Source organism: Cannabis sativa, chromosome 1 (genome assembly GCF_029168945.1).
Source record: "Cannabis sativa cultivar Pink pepper isolate KNU-18-1 chromosome 1, ASM2916894v1, whole genome shotgun sequence".
NCBI lineage: Eukaryota > Viridiplantae > Streptophyta > Magnoliopsida > Rosales > Cannabaceae > Cannabis > Cannabis sativa.
Window position 1 is genome coordinate 47164197 of NC_083601.1, and position 23433 is coordinate 47187629.

Consider the following 23433-nt stretch of genomic DNA (forward strand, 5'->3'; position numbering starts at 1 on the left):
ATTCATTTTTTTCAAGTGTCATTATGACGTGTTAAGAGAATATGATTGGAAATACGGTTAGACCCACACAAAAAAAATGGAAAAAAAGAGCTAATTAATTTCAAATAAATTCTCTAAAAGGCTTGTTTTTTTTGGTAAGGTTTTTAATTTTTATTATATTTTAAAAATGCATATTATTTTTGTTTAAAAGAATCAACCTAATTATTTTGAGTCTAGTTGATTATTTTTAATTATTGTATTTTCTAGGAAATTCTTCTTTGTTTTAAAGTAGGATCTTTTTTAGATTTTTTTGTTAGTTTGCTATTCAGATTTCGCGATCTCTCGATTTACGTTTATTTGCATACGAATTATAATTCGCAAGACTCGCTGGATGATAAACTAGTTTGGATAGATGATTTTTCATCTTTTTTTTATGTATAAACTTTTGAATATTTTCAATGAAAGTTGATTGTTAAAAAAAAAAAAATCAACCTGAATATATAATTGGGTAACTATTAATGAAAACGGTTATTCCATATTTCCACAACCGTCAATAACCGCCAAATTCAAATTTCACACACACACCTATATATATATAAATATCTATATATATAAATATATATACTGTGTCTCTTTCAAAATCATTTCCACAATTTTTTGAAACCCAATTCCCAAGAAAAATGGACACACCAGAAGAAGGAATCGGAATCAAAATCTACGACACAACCCCACAAGACGACATAGAATCATCCTCACTACCTTACCACCCTCCATCCACGGCAGTTCCAGGACAAGGTCGAAAGCGACGCGCCGTCGCAAAGGGCGTGCAAAAGACGCTCTCAAAAACATCAATGCTGGCAAATTTTCTCCCAACGGGAACCCTTCTGACTTTCGAGATGGTTCTTCCGTCAATCTACGGTAACGGCGAGTGTTCCCCTGTTTCAACCACCATGATGCACGTCTTATTGGGTCTCTGTTCTCTCTCCTGCTTCTTCTTCCATTTCACCGACAGTTTCCGGGGACCGGACGGGAAGGTGTATTACGGGTTTGTTACCACTAAGGGTTTGGCTGTGTTTAAGCCTGGATTGGATGTTGAAGTTCCCAAAGATGAGAGGTATAAATTGGGTGTTACTGATTTTGTTCATGCTCTTATGTCTGTTTTGGTTTTCACGGCGATCGCTTTTTCCGATCACCGGATAACTGACTGTGTTTTTCCTGGACATGAGAAAGCTATGGATGAAGTTATGGAGAGTTTTCCTTTGATGGTTGGGATTGTTTGTAGTGGCTTGTTTCTTGTGTTTCCAAATACTCGTTATGGTATTGGATGCATGGCTACTTAATTAGAGTTAATTATTACTTAATTATAATTATATTAGTAATTAGATAAAAATAATAATATCTTATTATATATATATGTATGTTAGTGCCACTTGTAGTAGGGTTGGTTTATTGATTGTTGTATGATGAATTATGAAATGTTTCATGTTTTATTATTTTAAGTATATGTGTTAATTTGTTGTTTATTGATAATTTGATGAGCATGATGTTGTTTAAATGTGGAAGCATTCTCTTCTCACAAGTCACAACATATTAAAAAATTGACTCAGTCATCTCCAAATATACAGACTAGTTACATTCTTTAGTATTAATTTACTTTTGGAAAAGACATCTCTGCTTACATTTTGTTTGCATATTTTCCTTATTAAAAAAAAGGATAATTAATATTTCCCTAAACAAGAACAATGTTAAAAGGCCGTTTTCAAGTATTACTTTTAAGTCCATAGATATAACAATGGAACTTAAAAACTTGATAAGGAGGGGTCAACAAAAATACATATACGTTTTAGCTACAACTATGATATTTATAGATATAATAATAATTCTATTATAATGATTAATTTAGATTAGTATATGATAGAGATTAATATTTAAATCCCACAAAAAGTTTTTTTTCTTTTTTTAAAAAATTTACTTTTGTCCTTGTCTTACAAAAAAATAAAGCATGATGCCTTAAATTAAATATTAAAGCCACAAGAAAGGCATGGACCATAGTTTAATGATCATTCCTATTAGATATTAGTGGTGCAATATTTTTTTTATAAATGGTGTCTCACGATTAGTTAGTAATATGTTTTAAAAATTATTTTTTTATGAGATCCGATATTTAATTATACTAATTATACTGTGACACCGAGAAGAATATTAAACACCAATAGTATCTTTTATCAATTCTCTAATTTAATATATCTAGCTAGATAAGGCCATAACACAACACACAACAATCCAATTAAAACTTCATATTATTAAATAATGTAATTACTGTTCTTTTGCCAATAAAACGCCCCAAAATTCAGCTAACTTGATCAACATACACAATATAAATTGCTTTCTTTAACATATAATACTAGTAAAAATGCCTACAATCCAACATTCCACATCTTCTAAATCAAACTCATCATCTTCAAAATTTGATGAGCAAAGATGGGTAACCCAAATTAGTAGAACACTCCAAGAAGAGCTTGAAGATGATGCTGATATTGCTGTGTCTGTTTTCAATGTCCCCAAAATTTTAATGGCAAGTGACCCAGAATCCTACACACCACAAGAAGTAGCTATTGGCCCATACCATTATTGGAGAACAGAGCTTTATGAAATGGAAAGGTACAAACTTTCCTCAGCAAAAAGAGCCCAAAAAAATCTCCAATGTGGTCGAAAATTTCAAGATCTTGTTCAACACTTGATCAATCAAGAACACAAGATTAGAGCTTGTTACCACAAGTACTTGGATTTTAGTGGTGAAACTCTGGCTTGGATGATGGCCATTGATGCCTCTTTTTTACTTGAGTTTCTTCAAGTTTATGCTATCAAAGAAGGATTTAATAAGGGATTCTCTTCTTCATCGAGAATGTCACATTTGGTTGACTTTACAGGGAGAAAGTCAGCGCACAATGCTATACTAAGAGACATAATTATGTTAGAAAATCAAATCCCATTATTCCTTTTGAGAAAGATTTTGGAGTTTCAATTCGAATCTTGTGATGAAATGTTGTTAGCCATGTTGGTGGGATTTTCAAAAGAGGTTTCACCTTTCAAAATGATGGAACAAGAAGCGATCATTAAAGTCTCCGAATGTGCTCACTTGTTGGATTTCTTATACGACATAATCACACCACAACAAATTGAAAACCAAGATGAAGTTATTGAAATTAGTGACCATGATGATGAGAATCAAGACCAACAAAAACAGAGCTTTTTTGGTAATTCAAACTCTGTTAAAAAACTAATCTTTCTATTTTGGAAGATGGTTTCAAAGCTAAACAGAAGTTCAATACGTTTTCTCAAAAGGGTATTTTTTTCAAGACCAGTTAAAGTAATTTTGAAGCTCCCATGGACAATCCTATCCAATCTTCCTGGATTCAGACTCTTAAAAGCTCCAATTGAGTACTTGTTTTTCAATGAAGAAGACAAAGAAGAAGAAGAAGCCAAACCAGAAGCAGAGAATTCTTCAAGTATTTCCAAGCCACCATTAATGGAAGAAATCTCTATTCCATCAGTGACTGAATTATTCAAATCCGGTTTTCGTTTCATCCCAACAAACGGTAACATCTCAACCGTTAGTTTTGACGTCAATACAGTTACACTTTACCTCCCTGCCGTTAGTTTAGACGTTAATGCAGAGACCATAATGAGAAATTTAGTGGCTTACGAAGCATCAAACGCATCAGGGCCGTTGATTTTTACACGTTACACTGAATTAATGAATGGGATTATTGATACTGAAGAAGATGTTAAGTTACTTAGAGAAAGAGGTATAATTATGAATCGTTTGAAGAGTGATGAAGAAGTGGCTAAGTTATGGAATGGGATGAGTAAATCTATTAGATTGACGAGAGTGCCCTTTTTGGATAAGGTTATTGAAGATGTGAATAAGTATCATAATGGAAGATGGAAGGTTAAATTTGGAAAATTTATGAAGTTTTATGTGTTTGGTTCTTGGCAGTTTCTTACTTTGTTGGCTGCCGTTTTGATGTTGATGTTCATGGCTTTGCAAGCGTTTTGTTCTGTTTACACTTGTGCTCGTGTTCTTAATATCGACACTACTACTACCACTCGTAATTAATTAAGCTCAAATTACTGTTAAATTTGTGTTTTGTGTTAAATTATATGAACAAAATTATAAGTTCATTTTATTGTCCATTTTATTATTTTGGTTGGTTGTGTAATCTTGATGAATATCAACCTCTGTGTGTGTGTGTTATTATTGATTCGTTTTGAGATGTATGGGTGTGATGATATATTTGATACTTGATTGTTGCTATTAGAGTTTGCATTAAAAGTAAATTATTTGAGATCAGACTAAATGAATTCGGTATCAATAATTTAATTAATTTAGATCATTTATAATATTCTATTCGATCACGATTTTAAAATTCTAGCACGTAGTTCAAATAAAATCAAACCAAATTAAACGGCTTAATTTTTTTTTTTCTTTATATAAACTTAATCAATTTTTTTTTATTAAAAATTGATATCTAACAATAATTTTAGGCATAATATTAATAGTAATTTAATATTGTTTTAAAAATATCTATTTTTATTATTATTTATGTATTATAAGCTTTAACAAGTACAAAAGCTAGTTAAAAAAATTAGAACATTTACGAATTATTAACCATGATTTCAACATTAATTGAATTGGTTTGGTTTGAGTATGGTATCCGAACCAAAATAATTAGAGAATACAACCTTTCTATTTTTAATTTATTTAAATATATGACCCTAATGTTGAGAATTATCTCAATCAATTAAAGTGTTGAATATTATATTTAAAAACGAATTCGAATTAAAATGATTTAAATGTCCAAAACATAAAGTAAAATAAAATAAATAGATGGATACACGTATTTGAAGCAATTTATAAACATTGTAAGAGAGAAATTTCTGTCTTCATCCGTATGGTTGTACATGCTTAAGTCTATATTCCAAAGTTGTATAATATTACAATTTGTATTTCTTTCAATAATTAATTGTTTTGCAAGTTGAATCTTTTCATATACATTAGTGGCAAAGCACATCAAGGATGTGCTGTCATTTTTTTTTTTTTTTAATTTTAGTTTTTTCTTGCTAATATGTTTTGGATTAAAATTAAGCAATATAATTCAAGACATTTTATTATTTAAAATTAATTATTGGTTAAATTTTAGATAATTATTTTTTAAGAAATCTTCACACATAAAATTATTGGTTAATATTTGATAATTTATGTATTTTTCTATTATATTGTAATTTATATTGCGATTATTTGAATTTTTATAAAAATATTAAGAAAATCTAAAATGTACGACTAACTTTTCTTTTCTTATTTTTTTTTTTTAAAAAAAGTTTTATTTAAATTGAAATACAAAGTATGTATTGCCAATTCTTTTTCTAAATCATTTGTACGAATTAGAAATAAATAATATAATTTTTAAATTAATTTAAATAAATAGTATTCAATTATACACTAATTTAAGCACAGATAATTATTATTATTACAAAAGTTCAATTTATTATAAGATTTGTATTATATTTTAAGATAATACTTAGATAGAGTCGAAAAAAAATATCTGTACATATAGACATTTTTTTTTATTATGTGTCACTTTCATATTTAATAACAATATTTAATTAAATTCCTTTTATTCTTTTTAACAATATATTTAAATATTTTTATTGAAACTTATATTAATAATAAAATAATAAATAAAACTAGATAGCATAATCGCACATAGTTGTTATAAAAACTGAAAAAAATAATTTAATTTATGATTATTTTATAAATTTATATAAGTGTATATACATTTAGAGTGAAAAATTCATATCTTAATTAGTTGTCAATGATAAAATATAAATACTCAAATAATAAAATAAAAACAAAAAATACTGATTTATAGTTTTCTCAACTTTTTTTTACAAAAATAGGGGTGATAGTTTTTACAAATTATTTTCACAACTATACTATGTTATTTCATGCACTTTTATTTATATTATGCTGATTACATGTTGCTTTTTGGTGAGGTTCTATAAAAATATAATTAGAAAGATCCATAAAAAAAATACTAGATATGTTTTTAGTAAAAATTCCTAACATAAACCATGATACAAAATATAATTAATTTTCAAATCAATGCAAGTATAACTAAGAAATATTTATAATTTGATTTGATTATATTAAAAAATAGAAAGAAATATTTAATAAGTAAGCAAGGTAGTAATCATTAAATAGAGTGTTTGTGGAAAAAAATTAAGAGGAAATTAAAATTTATACCCTTTTTATATTGTCCTCTTTTATTTTTACCTTCTTTTTTAAAATCTATAATTTTTAACTCTTTTTTTAAACATTATACCAGTTTTGCCCCTGTCACTTCAAGATACCCTCCATGTGATTCTCTTATGTAAGGGTATTTTAGGTACAATACATATAAAAAGAGGTATGTTTCAAATAAATATAAAATTAGAGGTAAATTTAATTAATTGATGAATAAAAGAAGTATTTTTCAACTTACCCAAAAATAAAAGAGCTATTATTATTTAGTTAAACACATTTTAAAGCATACCAAGCTCTGAAAAATGACCTCATAAAAGGAAACCTTTAGACGAAACGTCGACTAACTGAGAAAACGACATCATTCTCAAAAAGGAAACCTTTAGACGAAAACGACATGTTTTAGAAAATGAAATAGTTTGGAAAATAAATGAATATAGTCATAAAACTAAAACATTTCAAAAAAAAAAAAAAAAAAAAGAAGAAGAAAATATACTATTAATGAATCAAAGGAGAAAGCATTATAAAATAATAATTTCGTCAGTAGAAAATTAAATTAAAATTTATTATAATATGCTGCAGCACCAAGGTGAATAGCTATATCATATTTAATATTTCATCATCCTGTAACAAAAATTTACAGCAGTAGAAGTTAACATAAATCAATTGTTCCTTCCTGTACATGTATGTATCTTCAGACTTGATTTTTCTTTTCTGTTTCTGTTTTAGTTAGCTTTTTCTAGCTTCCTTGCAAGTTAAGCCACTGACTCAAGGTCCGACATCAGATCCCGAAGCTGTGAAAAGTGAAATAATAGCCCATGGGAGATGGGAATTCCATTAGTTAATTAAAAAAACAAAAACATATAAACACATTATGAAAATGTTGTATTACCTGTTCCTCCAATTGCTTGATTCTATCATCCTTTAGTTCTATTGCTTTTTTCCTCCTGATAAAAAAACATAGAGGATTAGTCTTACCACAGAAAATAGCATTGATTTTATCTTCTTAAAGAAAAAAGGGACAGATCAAAACCTCTCTTCCGCTTGATTTATCTTTTCTTTCCAAATCTCCTGATTTTTCAAAAGATTCTCGTTAAGCTGCACTCAACATGAAAATTTAATTATTAGAAAGAAACTAAAATCTTCCAGTCATAGGTGAAAATAAGCCACAAAGTCGCACCGAGCAGCATTACGAGCTAGCTATGACTTACATCCTTAAGAATATTCTTTTCTTTAAGACATCGATCAAGTTTAGCCTGCAGCTTCTGTAGTTTTAAGGTAACAGCCTTCTCCACAGCGCTAGAAATTTGCCTTTCAGTTTCTTCTTCGACTTCTCGCAGCAAGGATTCATAATACTGCAATTCAAACATTATTGTATATAATTTGTTTGAAAAATCAGTGATGGTGGTAATCTATGAAGAGCAATAGCAATATTGTATACCATATTTTATTGTAATCTATGAAATTATAGAAATAACTTACTAGTTTTTGGTTCTCAAGTTGGTTGGTAAGCAGATCATTGTATTCATTAACAATCTGCAGACAAAAGTTAGAAGGTAGATGAGCATATTAAAAAAAATATATCTTAGCAAATGAAGCAAAGTAAAGTGTTCAATAAAAATAAAAGATAACTACATTACAGCTTCAACTCTACTGTTCAAAAGGGCCTCACTAAATCCACAATCTACTGGTTGGCCCAGTTCACAGCTTCCACACCCATTATTAGCATCAACACAATGAGCATTCAGTTCAACTAATTTTCCATCAGTTTTAGATTGGATAAGACGGTGAACATAATTGTCTCCCGCATAATCCCACACACGCTTAGATTCTAATTCAATAGAATAACAGTGTTGCGTTTCTTTCCAATGTGTTATTGCATGTCCCTCTTTATACCTACATGACACAATGGAAACAAACACAAACAAATTTACATATATATATATATATGACACAATGGTATATATATATGAGAACAGTGGTATATATATGAGAGGGAATTGAAATTGAGCTTTCGTTCATAGGAGAGTCCTGGGTCTCCCCAGTGCAGGGTATCATTTTCTGTATAATTTTTTTTTCCTTGTGTTTCGATTCGAGTTCAATAATAGAACCCTATGGTTGGTACACTATTTATCTATTTCGCAGTTTCTCTGGTTTTGGTTCCTACCGCAATATTAGTATAAACTATTACCTTCCACAGCCAACAGATCCACATATCACACACATCCAGAGATTCTCAGACGTTTGGCAAACGTTGCAAATTGATTTTTCAGGCTGTTGCTGACAATATCTGCATACCTAAATATATATATGCTCAACAATTATACAATTTAGAGAAAATAATCATCAATTACTTTTTTACTCTCAAATGTGAAACAAACATTTACCGGACAAGAAGAATCGGTCCAGTTTGAAATGCAAGAACAATGAAAAGAATGATTGCAGATAGTTGTCAGAATTCCACCCATGTCTTGTTCTAGTCTCTCTGTAATGAAAGCCAAAAATAGCATGAGGATATGAATTGAAACATTATCTGTTTCTTTATTTCTTCCGAAGTTAATTTCTGTTATAATTTCCAATCTAAACAAGCACTTGAAAAACACTACCCGATATAGAAAAACATACCAAGACAAACTGGACAAGCGGGCTGCTGATCAGCCGGGCCTGCCGAAGACGATTGCTTATGTTCAATGGAACCAGTGTAATGCACATCCACCGTGAAAAGCACACGACAAGCCTCCTCCTATATTCAAATATTTGGGGTTAACTTTCCCAAGTTCAAGTGGATTTGGGGTTAACTGAACAGAATAATTCATACCTCTAGAGATGAAAATCGTCTTCCATTGAAGTGCTTGTAAAATTTATCAGCAGAATCTTGACTATCAAACCTAATCAAAATGCTATAACGATCCTCCATACCATCATTTCTATAAACCACAAGCTAAGGAAAGTTAAAAACAAGAAAATTTTCAAGAATGCAATCTGAAAAGCGAAAGTCCAAACACAAACCTTACAATCCGCATTTCCAAAATATGATGCACAAAAGAACCGCAGAACTGGCAAAAATCCGCATATGTCATGTGATTCGGTACTCCAAGAACACAAAGCAGGGGCTTTCTTTCAACCTACATGAATATTAACTAAATTATCATCAACCCAAATTCCAGGCTTCAATTTTAGGGTAAACAATGAAAACCAAAAGCTTACGGGAAGGCCAATATCGTTCCGATAGAGAAGCATGACTCCCCTGGTCTCTTCGATCCTAGGGTTTCCAGATGAGAAATGAAAAGTTTGAGTGACGTCAGAGATTGACGAAGAAGAAGGATATGGAGAATTGCAAGGCTCGCCGGAGACCACATCTGGAATTTTGCGGGAAATATCATCTGGCGATCGGGAACTGGTTGACATGGCTTAGAGAGAGACAAGTTCAAAAGCCCTGAATCTGATCACTTTCATTCAATTTTTGCTGTTAAACAAAAAATACTTTATCACACAATTTATAATATCACTGTGTTTGTAGTCGCAATTTATTATTTATGTAAAAGAACGCTTTTTTTTAATAAATATTATAAAAAATTATTAACAAATTATAAAATATCTTAATACTAAACACAATAGCTACTTCATAGCTGAAAAACTAAAAGAGTTTTATGAGAGAGACTTATATCTTTTCTAAATTATTAATTGGAAATTTTATTTTGTTTTTTTTTTTAATTGAAAGTTATTTTATTAAACGAAAATCTATGTTACCAAACTAGACAACAACTCAACTGGAACAGTGTACAAGTTGAACAGACGATCAGGGTAAGATATAGAGGCCCTCGCAAAAGAATGAGCCGCTACACTTGTTGATCGTTTTACAAAATGAAAAGAAACATTACGCAAAGAACTTAACAAATTCTTACAATCACTAACAACTTTGCCAAATAAAGAAAACATAACCATAGAGCTACAAACAGCTTCAACAACTAAAATGTAATCCGTTTCTAAAGTCAGATAAAGCCATGAATGATCTTTGATCCAACTCAATGCCTCCCGGACTCCAATTGCTTCGGCCACCACTGGAGAAATCGCGCCATGAAACAACTTTGTACCGCCTTCAACCAAGAAACCACTGGAATCTCTCGCCACAAAACCAACTCCATAGGTAGAAGAATCATTAAACATAGCCGCATCAACATACACCTTAATACTATTAACACTTGGAGCACTCTAATGCTCAGCCCCATCCCCCAGAATGAACCCGGTGAACAATAGCTCATTGTTTGAATTTTGAGCAACACCCCATTGATTAAGGTAGTTTGTTGCAGATGCAACGATGCCTTCGATCTCCATAACCCTATCTTGCCAAACTTTATCATTCTTAGCATTCCAGATTGCCCAGCACAAAGCCACCAGTAAGTTTGCATTATCCAAACAAGAATTTCAAACTGATACATGCACCAACCCAAAAAAGAGAACTCATGCTGCAATACCGTGCCAATACCCACCCGATTCCACACAGCTACTTCAACTGGACACAATAAAAGAGCATGTTCAATGGTCTGGAGCCATATTGCAGACCGGACAAGTGAAATTCACATGTACTCTTTTCAATTGCAGCTGTGTCATTGTTAGGAGACAAATTTTCGTTGCACGCCATAACAAATTTTTCATTTTGGGTGGGTTTTTAGCTTCCACAGCTTCCTCCAAAACCTGTCTTCAGCTAAAACATCCAACCCAAACTCCCCATTAAGTTGCTGCAGAAGTTTATATGCACTCTTCACTGAATATAACCCAGAAAGATCAAGCGACCAATTTAAGGTATCCATCATTGATCGAGATAGAACAGGGATAGACTGCACCAACACTCTATCACGAGGCAGTAGAAAATCACTAAGAATGTCTTCCTCCCAGCCCGAACCGTCGATCGTCATCAAGTTGCAGACTTTTGCATTGGTTAGGCTCGGGTGAGAAAAGATAATCAAAGGGTTCTCAGCAATATACTTCGAACCACATCATCACAATCTTGTTTTGATTTGATAAGACTGAAAATAAAGGTGCTGTGTATCTTTCCAATGTCTTATGTCATGTCCCTCTTTAGACTGAGCAATTGCATCAAACACAAAAATAAAAATGAAAGAAGAGAGAGCAAAAATTATTACTTCGCAAGACAAATCAGACAAATGGGCGGCTTTTTAGCTGAAATTTCCCGAGACTCAATAGCTTTCTGGTAAATGTACCGTTCTTGAGCCGTGAAATACACACGACAAACCACTTTCTAAATTCAAAACAAGAGACAGATAAAAAAAAAGAGAATTATGATTAAAAAAATTGTTCAAGTTAACGTTTCCAAGTTCAATTGGATGTGGGGTGAATCATACGATCAGAATTGGGTATTGAAGTGCCTGAAAAATCTATCAGCAGAGTCTTGACAATAAAACTTAATCAGAATGCTATAACAACGATTCTCATTATGATCAGAAATTCTACAAAACAAACCAAAGCAGAGTTAAAATCAAGAATAAAAGAAAGGTTCAAGAATGTAATCAGTCGATTAAATTTTAAAGTTAAACCTGATAATTTGCATTTGCGAAATTTGATTTATAAAATCAGGACCACAGAACTGGCAAAAATCTGCATATGTTATCTGATTTGGTACTTGACAAACACAAACCAGGGGACTTCTTTTAGCCTACATGAATATAAATTGGTAACATTATCAGCCCAAATCCAAGGTTTTGTTTTGGAAAGGTAAGTAAGTGAAGAATGAAAAGAAAGAAAGGGAAATACTTACAGGAAGAACGTCATTATTCATATAGAGTACAATGAAGCCTCTACAAGAAGATAACTTAAAACGTTGAGTGAAGTCATTTTGACATGGCTCTTTGGTTGACATGGCTCTAAGACTAAGAGTGTCTAAGCTTGATAGATCTGAGATTAGAAGATAACTAACAAAGCACTTTAATTTTATCAATATACATAAATGGTTCTGTTTTCTTAACAAGGAATTTCTCTTGAAAAGGAAAAAAAGCCCTCTTCATACATCAAAAAGAAAGCCATAACTGTTAAAAAAAACTCAAGAAATGAAATGCTTTTATTCATACACGAACAGTATATAGATATATAATAATAATAATGTGTATACATACTCTAAAACTCCAATGTTCATGAGTGGATTACTGAAAAAACTTCAAGTTTGGATTATTTAGGATCGTTAAATTCATTCAGGCATTTCATCAAATCATTTTCATACACAATCTACAAACTCAATTTATCATTAAAACTAATACGAGACTCCTCTAATAAGCAATTTAAAAGATTCAAGTACAGTCATTGCAATTTGATTAATCAAAATCCACCCACAGACAATCTTTATCCGCCAAGATCAGAGAAACCACAAGAAAACTTACGGTGATAACAAACAAGACTTACGTGAGCACTCGCTTTCTTCGACAGTCGTGTGGCCCAAGAAAGCGGTAGCTCCGGCGAGTTGACAGACCGGTGAGCCAAGAGCGACAAGAAGAAGTAGAAAGAGAAACTTTGGTGTTTTTGGTTTTGTAAGTAAGAAATAACTGAAGTTTTAGCGGTAATCATTAATCACAGGAGGAATTGAGTTTGGATTAGAGCGCTAATCAGGAGTTTAAGATATATATACGAAGTGCCACGTCATCATTTAATTATTATTAACAGTGACAGTGAGTTTTTAGTTACTAGCTAATGATGTCGTTTATAAAATAAAACAAATGTTAATGGTGTCGTTTCCTCAAATGATGTCGTTTATGGGAAACGTTGTCGTTCAAGGCCGTCCAATTATTGTGCCGTTAACCAATACATACAAAGTACCACGTCATCATCGAATTAATATTATTCGGTCAGTGTTTTCAGTTACAAGTTAACAATGTCGTTTCTCGGATAAAAAAAATAATGATGTCGTTTCCTAAAATGATGTCGTTTTTTGAAATTGTGTCGTTTCTAGGCAATTTAATTATTGTGCCGTTAAGGAATACATACAAAGTGCCACGTCATCATTTAATTATTATTATTTAGACACTGTTTTTAATTACTAGTTAATGATTTTGAAACCTGAAATGATGTCGTTTTTTTGAAATTATGTCGTCTTTGGAAATTGGGTCGTTTCTGGGCAATTTAATTACTGTGCCATTAAGAAATACATAAAAAGCGCCACGTCATCATTTAATTATTATTATTCAGTCAAGTCTTTTTTAGTTACTGGTTAATGATTTCGTATTCTGAAATGATGTCGTTTTTAAAAAAACTTTGTCGTTTTTCCAGAAAAGATGTCGTTTTTTGGAAACGTTGTCGTTTTCAGAAAATGTGTCGTTTCTAGGCAATTTTGTATTAAATAATGAAAAATGAATAAAATTTTCCATTGACAAACGAAGAAAGGGAAATCGAAAGAGCGAAGGCAGTTTCTTCCAAGAAAAAAAGAAAGAAATTTACGAAGTGACCATAGAAAATATTAACCGGAGCACAGATTGATTGATTATCCTAAGATTCATCATTTCCAATCCACAGGTACGGCACTTGGATTATAGATTCTCTTACCAATTTTTTTCTTCTTCCTGTAATTGTTTATTTCGTTTAATTTTCAATTATAATACATGTGTTATTTTTAATTATCTGAAACAAATATAATTCATGTTTAAATTTTAAAAATTGATTGGGTTTTTTTATTTATTTATTGTGGCTGGATCAAGTTTTGATTTTGTACGATTCTTTGTTTGTGCAATTCAATTCAGTAATTTCCATTTCATGGTTCAAGCCAAGTTTTTCAATTCTTTTTCTATGTTCATTGATAACTGATGTTTGTACTTTGTAGTGTTGGGTTTATGTATCAATCAATAATTAGCGTAACCAAACTTATTGGATTAAATTACCTTTTCTCATCATGAAATTGTCATTTTAAATTCAGGTTGTTGCTATATTAGCTAATTTGTTTTCAATAAGAGCAAAAGTAGAGGCTTCTACTATTGATGGAGGGTCTGCCAGACCCATTAGTTTGGGAGATTTTGAATAGAATTAAAAGAACAGCTGATAGAAACTCTGTGTCTTTGTCTTGTAAGCATTTCCACAATCTGGATAATGAACAGAGGCAATTCCTTAGGGTTGGTTGTGGATTAGATCCACCCAATGAAGCTTTAACTTCACTCTGTAATAGATTTCCTAACCTAACAAGAGTGGAGATAACCTATTCTGGTTGGATGTCCAAACTTGGAAAACAGTTGGATAACCAAGGGCTGTTCATTCTATCTAATTACTGCCCTTCTCTTAGTGACCTCGCCTTGAGCTACTGTACTGTTATCACTGATGAGGGTCTCTCTTACTTGTCTTCTTGCTCCAAACTTTCAGCCTTGAAATTGAATTTCACACCTAGAATTACCGGTTGTGGTATATTATCTCTTGTTGTTGGCTGCAAAAACTTGACCATTCTCCATCTTATCCGATGCTTGAATGTCAGTAGTGTTGAATGGCTTGAGTATCTTGGCAAGCTTGAAACACTCGAAGATCTCACAATCAAGAATTGTAGGGCTATTGGAGAAGGAGATTTGATTAAACTTGGCCAGAGTTGGCGAAAAATTAAACGTTTGCAATTCGAGGTGGATGCTAATTACAGATATATGAAAGTTTATGACCGTTTAGCTGTTGATAGATGGCAAAAGCAATGTGTGCCTTGTGACAATATGTTAGAGCTCAGCTTGGTTAATTGCATTATAAGCGCAGGCAGAGGGCTTGCTTGTGTTTTAGGAAAATGCAAAAACTTAGAGAAGATTCACTTGGACATGTGTGTTGGGGTAAGAGACTGTGACATAGTAAGCTTGGCCCGAAAATCAAAAAACCTCCGCAGCATATCTCTTCGAATTCCTTCTGATTTCTCCTTCCCTGTATATCTGAACAACCCTTTAAGACTAAGTGATGAAAGTCTAAAAGCTCTGGCTCAGAACTGTCCAATGCTTGAATCCATCAAGATATCTTTTTCTGATGGAGAGTTCCCTTCATTTTCCTCGTTTACCTTATGTGGGATTGTTTCTCTGATACAAAAGTGTCCAGTGAAGGAACTTTCCTTTGATCAAGTCTATTCCTTCAACGATATTGGTATGCAAGCTCTTTGCTTGGCTCAATATCTTGAAAAATTAGAGCTTGTCAGATGCCAAGAGATTACTGATGAAGGGCTGCATCTTGTGAGCCAGTTTTCTCGATTACGAATCTTGCGCCTATTCAAATGTTTAGGTGTAACCAATGATGGGTTGAAGCCACTACTTGGCTCTTACAAACTGGAACTTTTAGCTGTCGAAGATTGTCCTCAAATTTCTGAGAGGGGTATGGTGGGAGCTGCAAGATCCATTTCTTTCAGGCAAGACCTGTCTTGGATGTTTTGAATATCTTCCTAGCTTATTATATATACTGTAAGTTATGTTTATACACAGTTATCTATCTTTGTATTTGTTCTTTTATCAGTATAACGTGTACTATTGCTTTCTCTCTTTGTATATAGCTTGCTTGTTGTATTGTTTTCACAGTTATTTCTTAATATCACATTGTTGTGAATTGTACACACGTTTCAATCTTATTCACTATATAATAAAAGTAATTACAGATGTTGGTGGTAAATAATTGCTTGGGTACTTTGATTATTGCAACTCTTGATTTTCATTTTAGTTTTCCTTTGAAAACAATCCTGAAATATCTGAGGGAGTGTCTTTTAGCTTTATGAACACTCAAAACTCAAGAATGACAAGAAGAGATTTAAAAAAAGACCATTGATAGCTAGAGTCTCTATGGTATCCAATGGGAATTTCTTTCGTATTTTATTTTTTTACAATATAATTGATATATATTTATTTCTCTCTGTTTTTTTCACCACATTAATTCTATCTGATGAATTAATCTCAAAACATAAGGTTCCTTCTATTTACTAGCGTATTAATTGGATTGATGGAAAGATAGTATGGTGAATGGTTTGTTGATATATCAGGATCACACATCACACTATATTAGTATTAGCCTACATTATAATTTGAGGAATTCATCTCCCTACCATTTATTTATTTATTTTTCTTAAAAGGAGTAAAATAGTCATTGAAATAGCTTTATGGCTCCATTTCTCTCCATCAACTATGACCCATTTTAGAAAAAAACTACCTTCTAAACTAAGCATTGGTTCCTGTTGGAGACTTTTGTTGAAGAAACAATAAAAGGGGTTTGGCTTCTTTACAAAATAATTCCCAAATCAAGTTTCTTTTAATGCATTGGAAAAAGTGAAAATTACACCAAGTGTGCTATACTCTTAGCTGAATTTGGCACTGGTAACCAATAATGACTAAATTAACTATGACAGTACTCATTTAGTACACACCAAACTAAATAATAAAACCAAAAATAAAAGAAAAGAAGTAACGAAAAGAATTTCCAAAGCTTGCTTCACAAAATGAGCCAAAAGAGAACACACAAAGATTGCAGAATTTAAGCATTTTGAAAGTTCCAACATAATAATAATGCATGAAAAGTTGCAGAGATGAGAAAATCAATGCAACATTTTGGTTTTTTAAACAAATCCAGAGGAAGTTCACTACACAAAAACAGCCCTTATATCCAAAAAAAAAAAAGATAAATCATAATACAATACCACACTTTCTTTGTCATCTTCCTTGTTCAAATTTTCTATAGTAGCCAACTTTTACTTTTCTTTCATTCTATCCAAACCCCTATTAATATATATAGTTCCCAATGCCCATGACACAAGAAAATTTCTCAGTCCAAAGAGTGTCTTAGTAAAAAAATACACAAACAAAAAACCTTGGCGTGCTTTTAACTTGACAAATATATACTATCTTCCCCCTTGGGAAAGCCATACACATAAAAATATATATTTTCACTTTCTTCAATCTAAAACATAGATACAGTTTTTGTTAAAATAAGGTCTTTATAGACCAACATTCTTTTTTGTCTTACTAAATGTTTCTTACCAAAGTAATAAATAAATTTATATCTCTATCTTGGGACTTGCCCCCTTTGAAAAAAATAATAATTTGTTTATAATCGAAAGCAACAAAAAAAAAACTCCAAAATCTTGAACAAAGTCTTTGCTTTGCGTGTGTATCTATGTTAATTTAATAAAATTGGATTTTGGAAGAGAAAGTTATATATTTTTGCATGGATTGTAAAAGGGGTCAGGAATATTGACTTAATAAATAGATTTTCAACCTGTCCTAATGATGGAATAATCTATCAAATGACCACTGACAATCTTCTTCTCTGTTCAATTTTTTTTTTTCCTTTTTAATCAAAGTGTCTCAAGGAGCACTAACCTATTTTCTTGTCCATATTTATCTTAAAACAATAAATAATATTAATGGTTTATATAGGCACATTATTTGAAGTTATTACACTCTTATCTTTTTTTATTGTGTAATATTAATTATTAATTACAAGATTACCTAGGTTTGCATGAAGTGAGTTTTCCAAAGGTACTGAAAGCTTTGGACAATTCCCTATTGATTTCTTCCTCACGTGATTTTCACGTGAAATATATTCAAATCCGTATTTTACAAAAGAAGAAGAAAAATACCTACATGAAATAAATAAATAAATAAATTATGTGCAATTATTTAAAAAATATTAGACGACCAAACTCTTCAATCACATAATCACAAACACATGGTTATTGTAATTTAAACCATTGCATAACTTATCAACAATAAATGTTAATATTAATAGTAATTAAGGGTTATTATCACTAATTTAGGTCCTCCTTCAAGGTCTCTCAACATTTATTTATTTATTTTCGTTAAAAATTAAAAAAATAAATAGTCAATTTCAAATGCAGAGCTATATTTCAATATCACAAAGGTTTTAATCAAATAAGTTTCGTTTTTTTTATCTTCTTTTACTTCAGTGGGACCCACCAAACTAATCTAATCAGTATTTGTGTTGTGACTGAAAAGATCACAACCTTTCATTCACAAAAAATAATCAGAAGGCTTCCGTCATTAAAACTGGTTCATCTGGTGTCCACACGGTTACTTCTGTGTACCTACGTCACACCATATAATAATACATAGAGAAAAAAAAAACATTATTATTAATTTTAATTATTATTATTATGAGTCAAACAATCTTTTCCTTGACGACACCGTGACGCCTATCTACGCCTACGTTACGCAATCCAACGGCTATCACAATCCCTATCAAAACATCCTCGAGATCACTACCCGTCCGATCTCATATTTCTGTATTTACCAATAATACCCTCCCGTTCATTTTCTTACTCCTTCGCTAAAGAAGGATACTATTGTCATTTAATTATACATAAAAACCCGTAATGACTTCATCATCTTAAATTTCTTAATGATGAAACTCTTTAATTTTTTTTCCAACGAATGATTACTAAAAGAGTTTAACTCAAAACTGACACATTCATTACCATGCTAATGATGAGAAATAGAATCCCATTAAGAGCTTTTATGGAATTAAAATTAAACATAATAATATAATAAGTATTTATTTATGAGATCTTTTAAAAAAAAAATATATATATTTATGTGATAAACTAAAAAAGAATTGTAGAACAAAGGGTTGTTTCAGTATATTTTTAATTTGTTTCAAATTAACATTCCAAGAAAGTTTTTTTTTTTTTTTAAGTTTAAACAAATAAGAAGTACAATTTTATATAATAATTTTTTATTAATTTTTACATTCAAAATTACATGCTAAAATATTTATTTTAATTATTTTTCATAAGATTATACAATATTATCCTGATAAATTTGTAAAAAATTCTAAATAGTTTACAGTACTAAAAAAATAAAATTTCTAATTCTAATTTACCGAGCATATTTAAAAAACTTTAAACCTAATTTTTGGTACTATAAAGTATAAATTATTCAAAAATTTATAAGAATGATGTTTTAACTATAACAAATACCGTTATGAATTTTTTTTTTTAAAAAAAACTAACTTAATTTTTCAATCACGAAAATTAATTAAAAAATTATATTAGAAAGTTAACGGTAGCACTTTTCTAAATAAATTTTGTAAAATTTACATTACTAAAAATTAAATTTAAACAAGTGGTTACTATGGATTATGAAAATATAAAAATGGGTACAATAAAAATATTTTAACATAATTTCTCCACCAATTGGAAATTTTTTAAAAAAAATTATAGATAATTTTATATTAAAACAAATATAGTAAAATATTTTTCTAACTACCAAATTACAAATTAGATAGGGTCTACCATCCCTGTTACTAGGGGTGTTCATTGGATCACATCCAATGGATTTGGACCCATCCAATCCAATCCAATTATTTATTAGATATTAGATTTTTCCATCCGATCCAATCCAATTGAATTGAGTCATCCGATCCGATCCGATCCAATAGATGTATTGGATTGGATCGGTTCCATCCATTGGATACTTTAACTGGTTTTTTATTAGATTGGATTGGATCCATCCAATGGATCCCATGGATGAATCCAATACATTTTAACCACTATTTAGGGTAATTTCATTAAAAAAAATATATATATGAAAAAACATAATTTAAAACCTAATAATCTAACCTAGATAATAAAATAATATATAAAATATTAAATAAAATAATTAAATATATAAAATTATAAATATTAAATATGATTGGATGGACATTAGATGATATTAGATTGGATTGGATCGGTTATCCATTGGATCGGATGTCTCATCCAACATCCGATCCGATCCAATTGGATTTTTAAAATTTGTATCCGATCCGATCTAATTATGATTGGATATCCGATTCTATTGGATCGATTAGGATTAAATCGGTCATTGGAATTGGATTGGATGACTTTCTGCACACCTTTAAAGAAGGGAGTAGGGTTTAAATGTATGAGGGTATTACGGTCTTGTCGAAATGACAAGAAAATCTTTTTTTTTTTTTTTGATAAATAAATGACAAGAAAATCTTTAATTATTATTAATAAAATCTTTTATATTTATTAATTTAATCGTAAACAGTTCTTATATTTAAATTATATAATTATTGTGTTTCAAAAATAAATTATAAAATTATTAATTGAACTCCTCTCTCTCTCTCTATATATATATATAAACCCGTTCTTCCACTATCTTCTACGCTTCTCCATTTTTGGTTTTCATTTAATTCCCAAGTAAAAACCAAACCAAACAAACATGAACACCAAAACCCCAGAAACCCTCTCCTTTTTCCGAAACGTTTCTCCGTTACAACCCCAAACGTTTCAAACTATTATATCCGAAACACCGTTTTTCCAGTTCCACGGTTCTTACTGGGAAACAACTCACTTAACCATTTCGGGTCAACCCGAACCATTAACCCAAACTGTTCAAAACAAGCAGCTTCCTTCTCCTTCTCCTCCGCCGTCTCCGTTGCATCGTTCTCTCGACGGAATCGCCGCGGTGGTCGGAGAATACGTACTTTACGGCAAGAAAACCATCGAAGAAAAAGAATCAGCAGAGCCCAAAACTGTCGAATCAACGAGTTTCGTTTCCGATTCGGTGAAGAAGAGTAACGTTAAGAGCTACAGAGGAGTGAGGAAGAGGCCGTGGGGAAGGTGGTCGGCGGAGATCAGGGACAGAATCGGGCGGTGCCGGCACTGGCTGGGTACGTTCGACACGGCTGAAGATGCGGCGCGTGCTTACGACGCGGCTGCTAGGCGTCTGAGAGGTTCAAAGGCAAGGACTAACTTTGAAATACCATCAGTTTTTCCACTAATGATGATGACGTCATCACCCAAAACGACGTCGTCTGGGTCAACTTCGTCTTCTTCAACTTCGGCTTATAATAATAAAAGGCGAAACAAAGCGAAGGGAATTAGTAAGAATAATAATAATAAAAATAATCGACGTAATAAGTGTTCGGTGGTGACGTCACCAGCTCAGTTGTTTAGTAACATAAGTAATATAGCTCCAATGGTTTACAATAATAATAGTATTAGAACTTGATTAAAATTAGTTATAACTAATTAACACGACTAATTAATTATATTAGGGTTTTGTTTTGTTTTGTTTATCTTATATTTTCCCAGTTTCAACTCCTTTGGTTGATTTAGCTAGGTAGCTATAGATATGATATATTATATATTAATATTATGTTTACGTATATGCATGAAATGAATAGTAATCATCAATTATGGACTGTTCAACAATGAATGTAATTTATTTATTAGGGGGGAGTACCATGCTTTTGTAATGTTGAGATTACTATTCATCTCTGTAATATATGATCATATATATATATAATATTATATAAGTAAATTGGGCAAAAAAAAGCGTTTATTATGCATGTGTTATATTTACATTAATTTGAGACATTATTAATTATTGATTGTTATTGTCCAGATTTTATGACATTTTTTTTGGTCAAATTCTCCTACAGTATAAACGATGATTCAGTACTATACTAGTACTAGTCTTTTTTACTGGGGAATAATATATAAAATTCTTCTTTAACATATCACAGTAAAATTTCAATTCATGAAGATGTAATTACTTACGTTATGTCTGAAATGGGGTCTCAATCATAATATCTAGCTAGTCCTATATCGATCTAGTACTATACTATATACTCTTGATCTTGAAAGAAAAAAGAAAATCATCATAAAACTCTAGTACTTTTAAATTAATAAAACATTCTGATATATATGATGAGAGAAAATGTACGTACGTACCACTATATATAATATATAGTAGTATTAGTGCATAAACTACACAAAAATAATCTATCAAAAAAAATTACACAAAAATAATAATGATGTAATTTTTGTACGAATACCTGGAACTATTGATCATATATAATATAACTCTACTACGTATATATATATACAATTAATTACGTCACATTGTGAGATATTGCATCAATATATAATATTAATTAATAGACTAAATAATTAATTCAAACACATCATTTTTTCCCATCCAATTATAATTAATATTAATTATATATATATGTGGGTGATTGACTTATTGAGTTGAAACTTGATAGAAAACTTGATACATTACAACTCTCTACGATCTATCTATTTACCTTACCTTCATTCGAGGCAGTAAATTAAAAAGTAAAAACTCCAACCCTTTTCTAAAAGCTTTCTGTCATTTTGATCAGTTGTTAATCTCAAATCAATGACTTAATAATTTTTTTTATAGACATCATTAATGGTTACCTTTAAAATATAGAACAAGTTATATAATTATATGTATAGAATATCTTTAATTTTATTCACTTTTGGGTATAGTATATAAAAATTACACTAAAATAGTGAAAAAGCCATTTCAATACTTTCTAAATGCCCAAACATAAAATAGTCACAAGCAATATTATATATAATTGGATGGAGCATATATAAATTGAAAAAATTATAGTAGCTAGTGATGAGAGTTGAGTTAGCTAAGGTACGTATTTGGATTTCTTAATAGAGAGAAATAATGTAGCTAGTGGTGTGAGTTGAGTTGAGGGAAATTTTTAGCCAAACAAAAATAAAATGGAGAGAAATTCTTGTTAAAAAAATAATAAAATTTGAGGAGCAAAACTCTATAAACAATCAATAATGGAGGAGGAAATTATAGCTATATTAATATAAAGTTCATTTTTCATTTTCCTAAAAAAAAAAGATCATTTTTCATAATACAATAATGTCCATATAGAGGTTTTAAGGCAAGGACTAAGTTTGATATATATACCATCTTTGCCACTAATGATGATGACGTTGTCTACTGAATCCTCTTGTTCTTCAACTTCGATCGGCTTATAATGAAAAGTGAAACAAAAGGGAAGGGAAGTAGGGGGTACTACTCATTATATTTTGCTCATATATAGTGCATTTTTTTTGTTGAATTAATTATTTTTTAAATGAACAACAAAATAAATTAAATTATTATTATTTTATATCTCTAACAACATGTTAGTAATTAGTCTTCTTCGAAACAAGGCAAATCTCCCAATAACAATTTGCTAATTCATTAAAAAAAAAGCCCCCACAATTCTTTACATTGTTCACTTTTATATGAGCAGCAACAAGAAAGGAAAAAGCAAAACAATAAACGGTTACAACTTTTATGCCTAACAAACCATCTTCAAGACATAGTCCTTCATGCGTGGCTTTCCTCTCTCTCGCTTGGCTCGAGCTACTC

The 23433-nt window shown here is 30.9% G+C and overlaps 6 protein-coding genes across 7 annotated transcripts; 4 read left to right on the forward strand and 2 right to left on the reverse strand.

Moving 5' to 3' along the window:
* The first annotated feature begins 601 nt into the window (after window positions 1–601).
* On the forward strand, window positions 602–1502 carry LOC115707143 (protein DMP8-like). The gene has a single exon (XM_030635009.2). The coding sequence runs from the start codon at window positions 660–662 to the stop codon at window positions 1317–1319; it is 660 nt and encodes a 219-aa protein (XP_030490869.2). The 5' UTR covers window positions 602–659; the 3' UTR covers window positions 1320–1502.
* Window positions 1503–1953: 451 nt separating this feature from the next.
* On the forward strand, window positions 1954–4749 carry LOC115706934 (putative UPF0481 protein At3g02645). The gene has a single exon (XM_030634713.2). The coding sequence runs from the start codon at window positions 2393–2395 to the stop codon at window positions 4097–4099; it is 1707 nt and encodes a 568-aa protein (XP_030490573.2). The 5' UTR covers window positions 1954–2392; the 3' UTR covers window positions 4100–4749.
* Window positions 4750–6818: 2069 nt separating this feature from the next.
* On the reverse strand, window positions 6819–9792 carry LOC115707891 (BRAP2 RING ZnF UBP domain-containing protein 2). Of its 2 annotated transcripts, XM_030635984.2 has the most exons (12): window positions 9491–9789; window positions 9293–9408; window positions 9102–9210; window positions 8909–9026; window positions 8671–8768; window positions 8475–8581; window positions 7924–8179; window positions 7766–7819; window positions 7495–7638; window positions 7317–7381; window positions 7176–7230; window positions 6819–7077 (listed from the first exon to the last, which is right to left on the reverse strand). In XM_030635984.2, exons 1-12 carry the CDS (start codon window positions 9689–9691, stop codon window positions 7039–7041), a joined length of 1362 nt encoding a protein of 453 aa, XP_030491844.1. In that variant the 5' UTR covers window positions 9692–9789; the 3' UTR covers window positions 6819–7038. The 2 variants fall into 2 exon arrangements, 1 of the variants encoding a protein (XP_030491844.1); XR_004009789.2 differs by lacking the exons at window positions 6819–7077; window positions 7176–7230 and having other exon boundaries at window positions 7316–7381; window positions 7919–8179; window positions 9491–9792.
* A 72-nt stretch (window positions 9793–9864) lies between these two features.
* LOC115706649 (BRAP2 RING ZnF UBP domain-containing protein 2-like) lies at window positions 9865–13021 on the reverse strand. Its single transcript, XM_030634366.2, has 3 exons — window positions 12060–13021; window positions 11839–11957; window positions 9865–11751 (listed from the first exon to the last, which is right to left on the reverse strand). Exons 1-3 carry the CDS (start codon window positions 12159–12161, stop codon window positions 11649–11651), a joined length of 324 nt encoding a protein of 107 aa, XP_030490226.1. The 5' UTR covers window positions 12162–13021; the 3' UTR covers window positions 9865–11648.
* Window positions 13022–13644: 623 nt separating this feature from the next.
* LOC115708112 (F-box/LRR-repeat protein 14) lies at window positions 13645–15895 on the forward strand. Its single transcript, XM_030636307.2, has 2 exons — window positions 13645–13801; window positions 14199–15895. Exon 2 carries the CDS (start codon window positions 14260–14262, stop codon window positions 15661–15663), a length of 1404 nt encoding a protein of 467 aa, XP_030492167.2. The 5' UTR covers window positions 13645–13801; window positions 14199–14259; the 3' UTR covers window positions 15664–15895.
* A 4489-nt stretch (window positions 15896–20384) lies between these two features.
* LOC115708311 (ethylene-responsive transcription factor ERF084) lies at window positions 20385–21573 on the forward strand. Its single transcript, XM_030636544.2, has one exon. The coding sequence runs from the start codon at window positions 20458–20460 to the stop codon at window positions 21247–21249; it is 792 nt and encodes a 263-aa protein (XP_030492404.2). The 5' UTR covers window positions 20385–20457; the 3' UTR covers window positions 21250–21573.
* Window positions 21574–23433: the final 1860 nt, after the last annotated feature.

What these genes read in the sequence shown, in the direction of transcription:
- LOC115707143 (XM_030635009.2), top strand. Translation starts at nt 660, where the DNA reads ATGGACACACCAGAAGAAGGAATCGGAATCAAAATCTACGACACAACC.
- LOC115706934 (XM_030634713.2), top strand. Translation starts at nt 2,393, where the DNA reads ATGCCTACAATCCAACATTCCACATCTTCTAAATCAAACTCATCATCT.
- LOC115707891 (XM_030635984.2), bottom strand. Translation starts at nt 9,691, where the DNA reads ATGTCAACCAGTTCCCGATCGCCAGATGATATTTCCCGCAAAATTCCA. An exon ending in GGACCGATTCTTCTTGTCCG is followed by an intron (nt 8,582 to 8,670) that starts GTAAATGTTTGT and finishes ATATATATTTAG; the next exon opens with GTATGCAGATATTGTCAGCA. An exon ending in TGAACAGTAGAGTTGAAGCT is followed by an intron (nt 7,820 to 7,923) that starts GTAATGTAGTTA and finishes TTTTGTCTGCAG; the next exon opens with ATTGTTAATGAATACAATGA.
- LOC115706649 (XM_030634366.2), bottom strand. Translation starts at nt 12,161, where the DNA reads ATGTCAACCAAAGAGCCATGTCAAAATGACTTCACTCAACGTTTTAAG. An exon ending in TGAATAATGACGTTCTTCCT is followed by an intron (nt 11,958 to 12,059) that starts GTAAGTATTTCC and finishes ATATTCATGTAG; the next exon opens with GCTAAAAGAAGTCCCCTGGT. An exon ending in TCGCAAATGCAAATTATCAG is followed by an intron (nt 11,752 to 11,838) that starts GTTTAACTTTAA and finishes TTTGTTTTGTAG; the next exon opens with AATTTCTGATCATAATGAGA.
- LOC115708112 (XM_030636307.2), top strand. Translation starts at nt 14,260, where the DNA reads ATGGAGGGTCTGCCAGACCCATTAGTTTGGGAGATTTTGAATAGAATT.
- LOC115708311 (XM_030636544.2), top strand. Translation starts at nt 20,458, where the DNA reads ATGAACACCAAAACCCCAGAAACCCTCTCCTTTTTCCGAAACGTTTCT.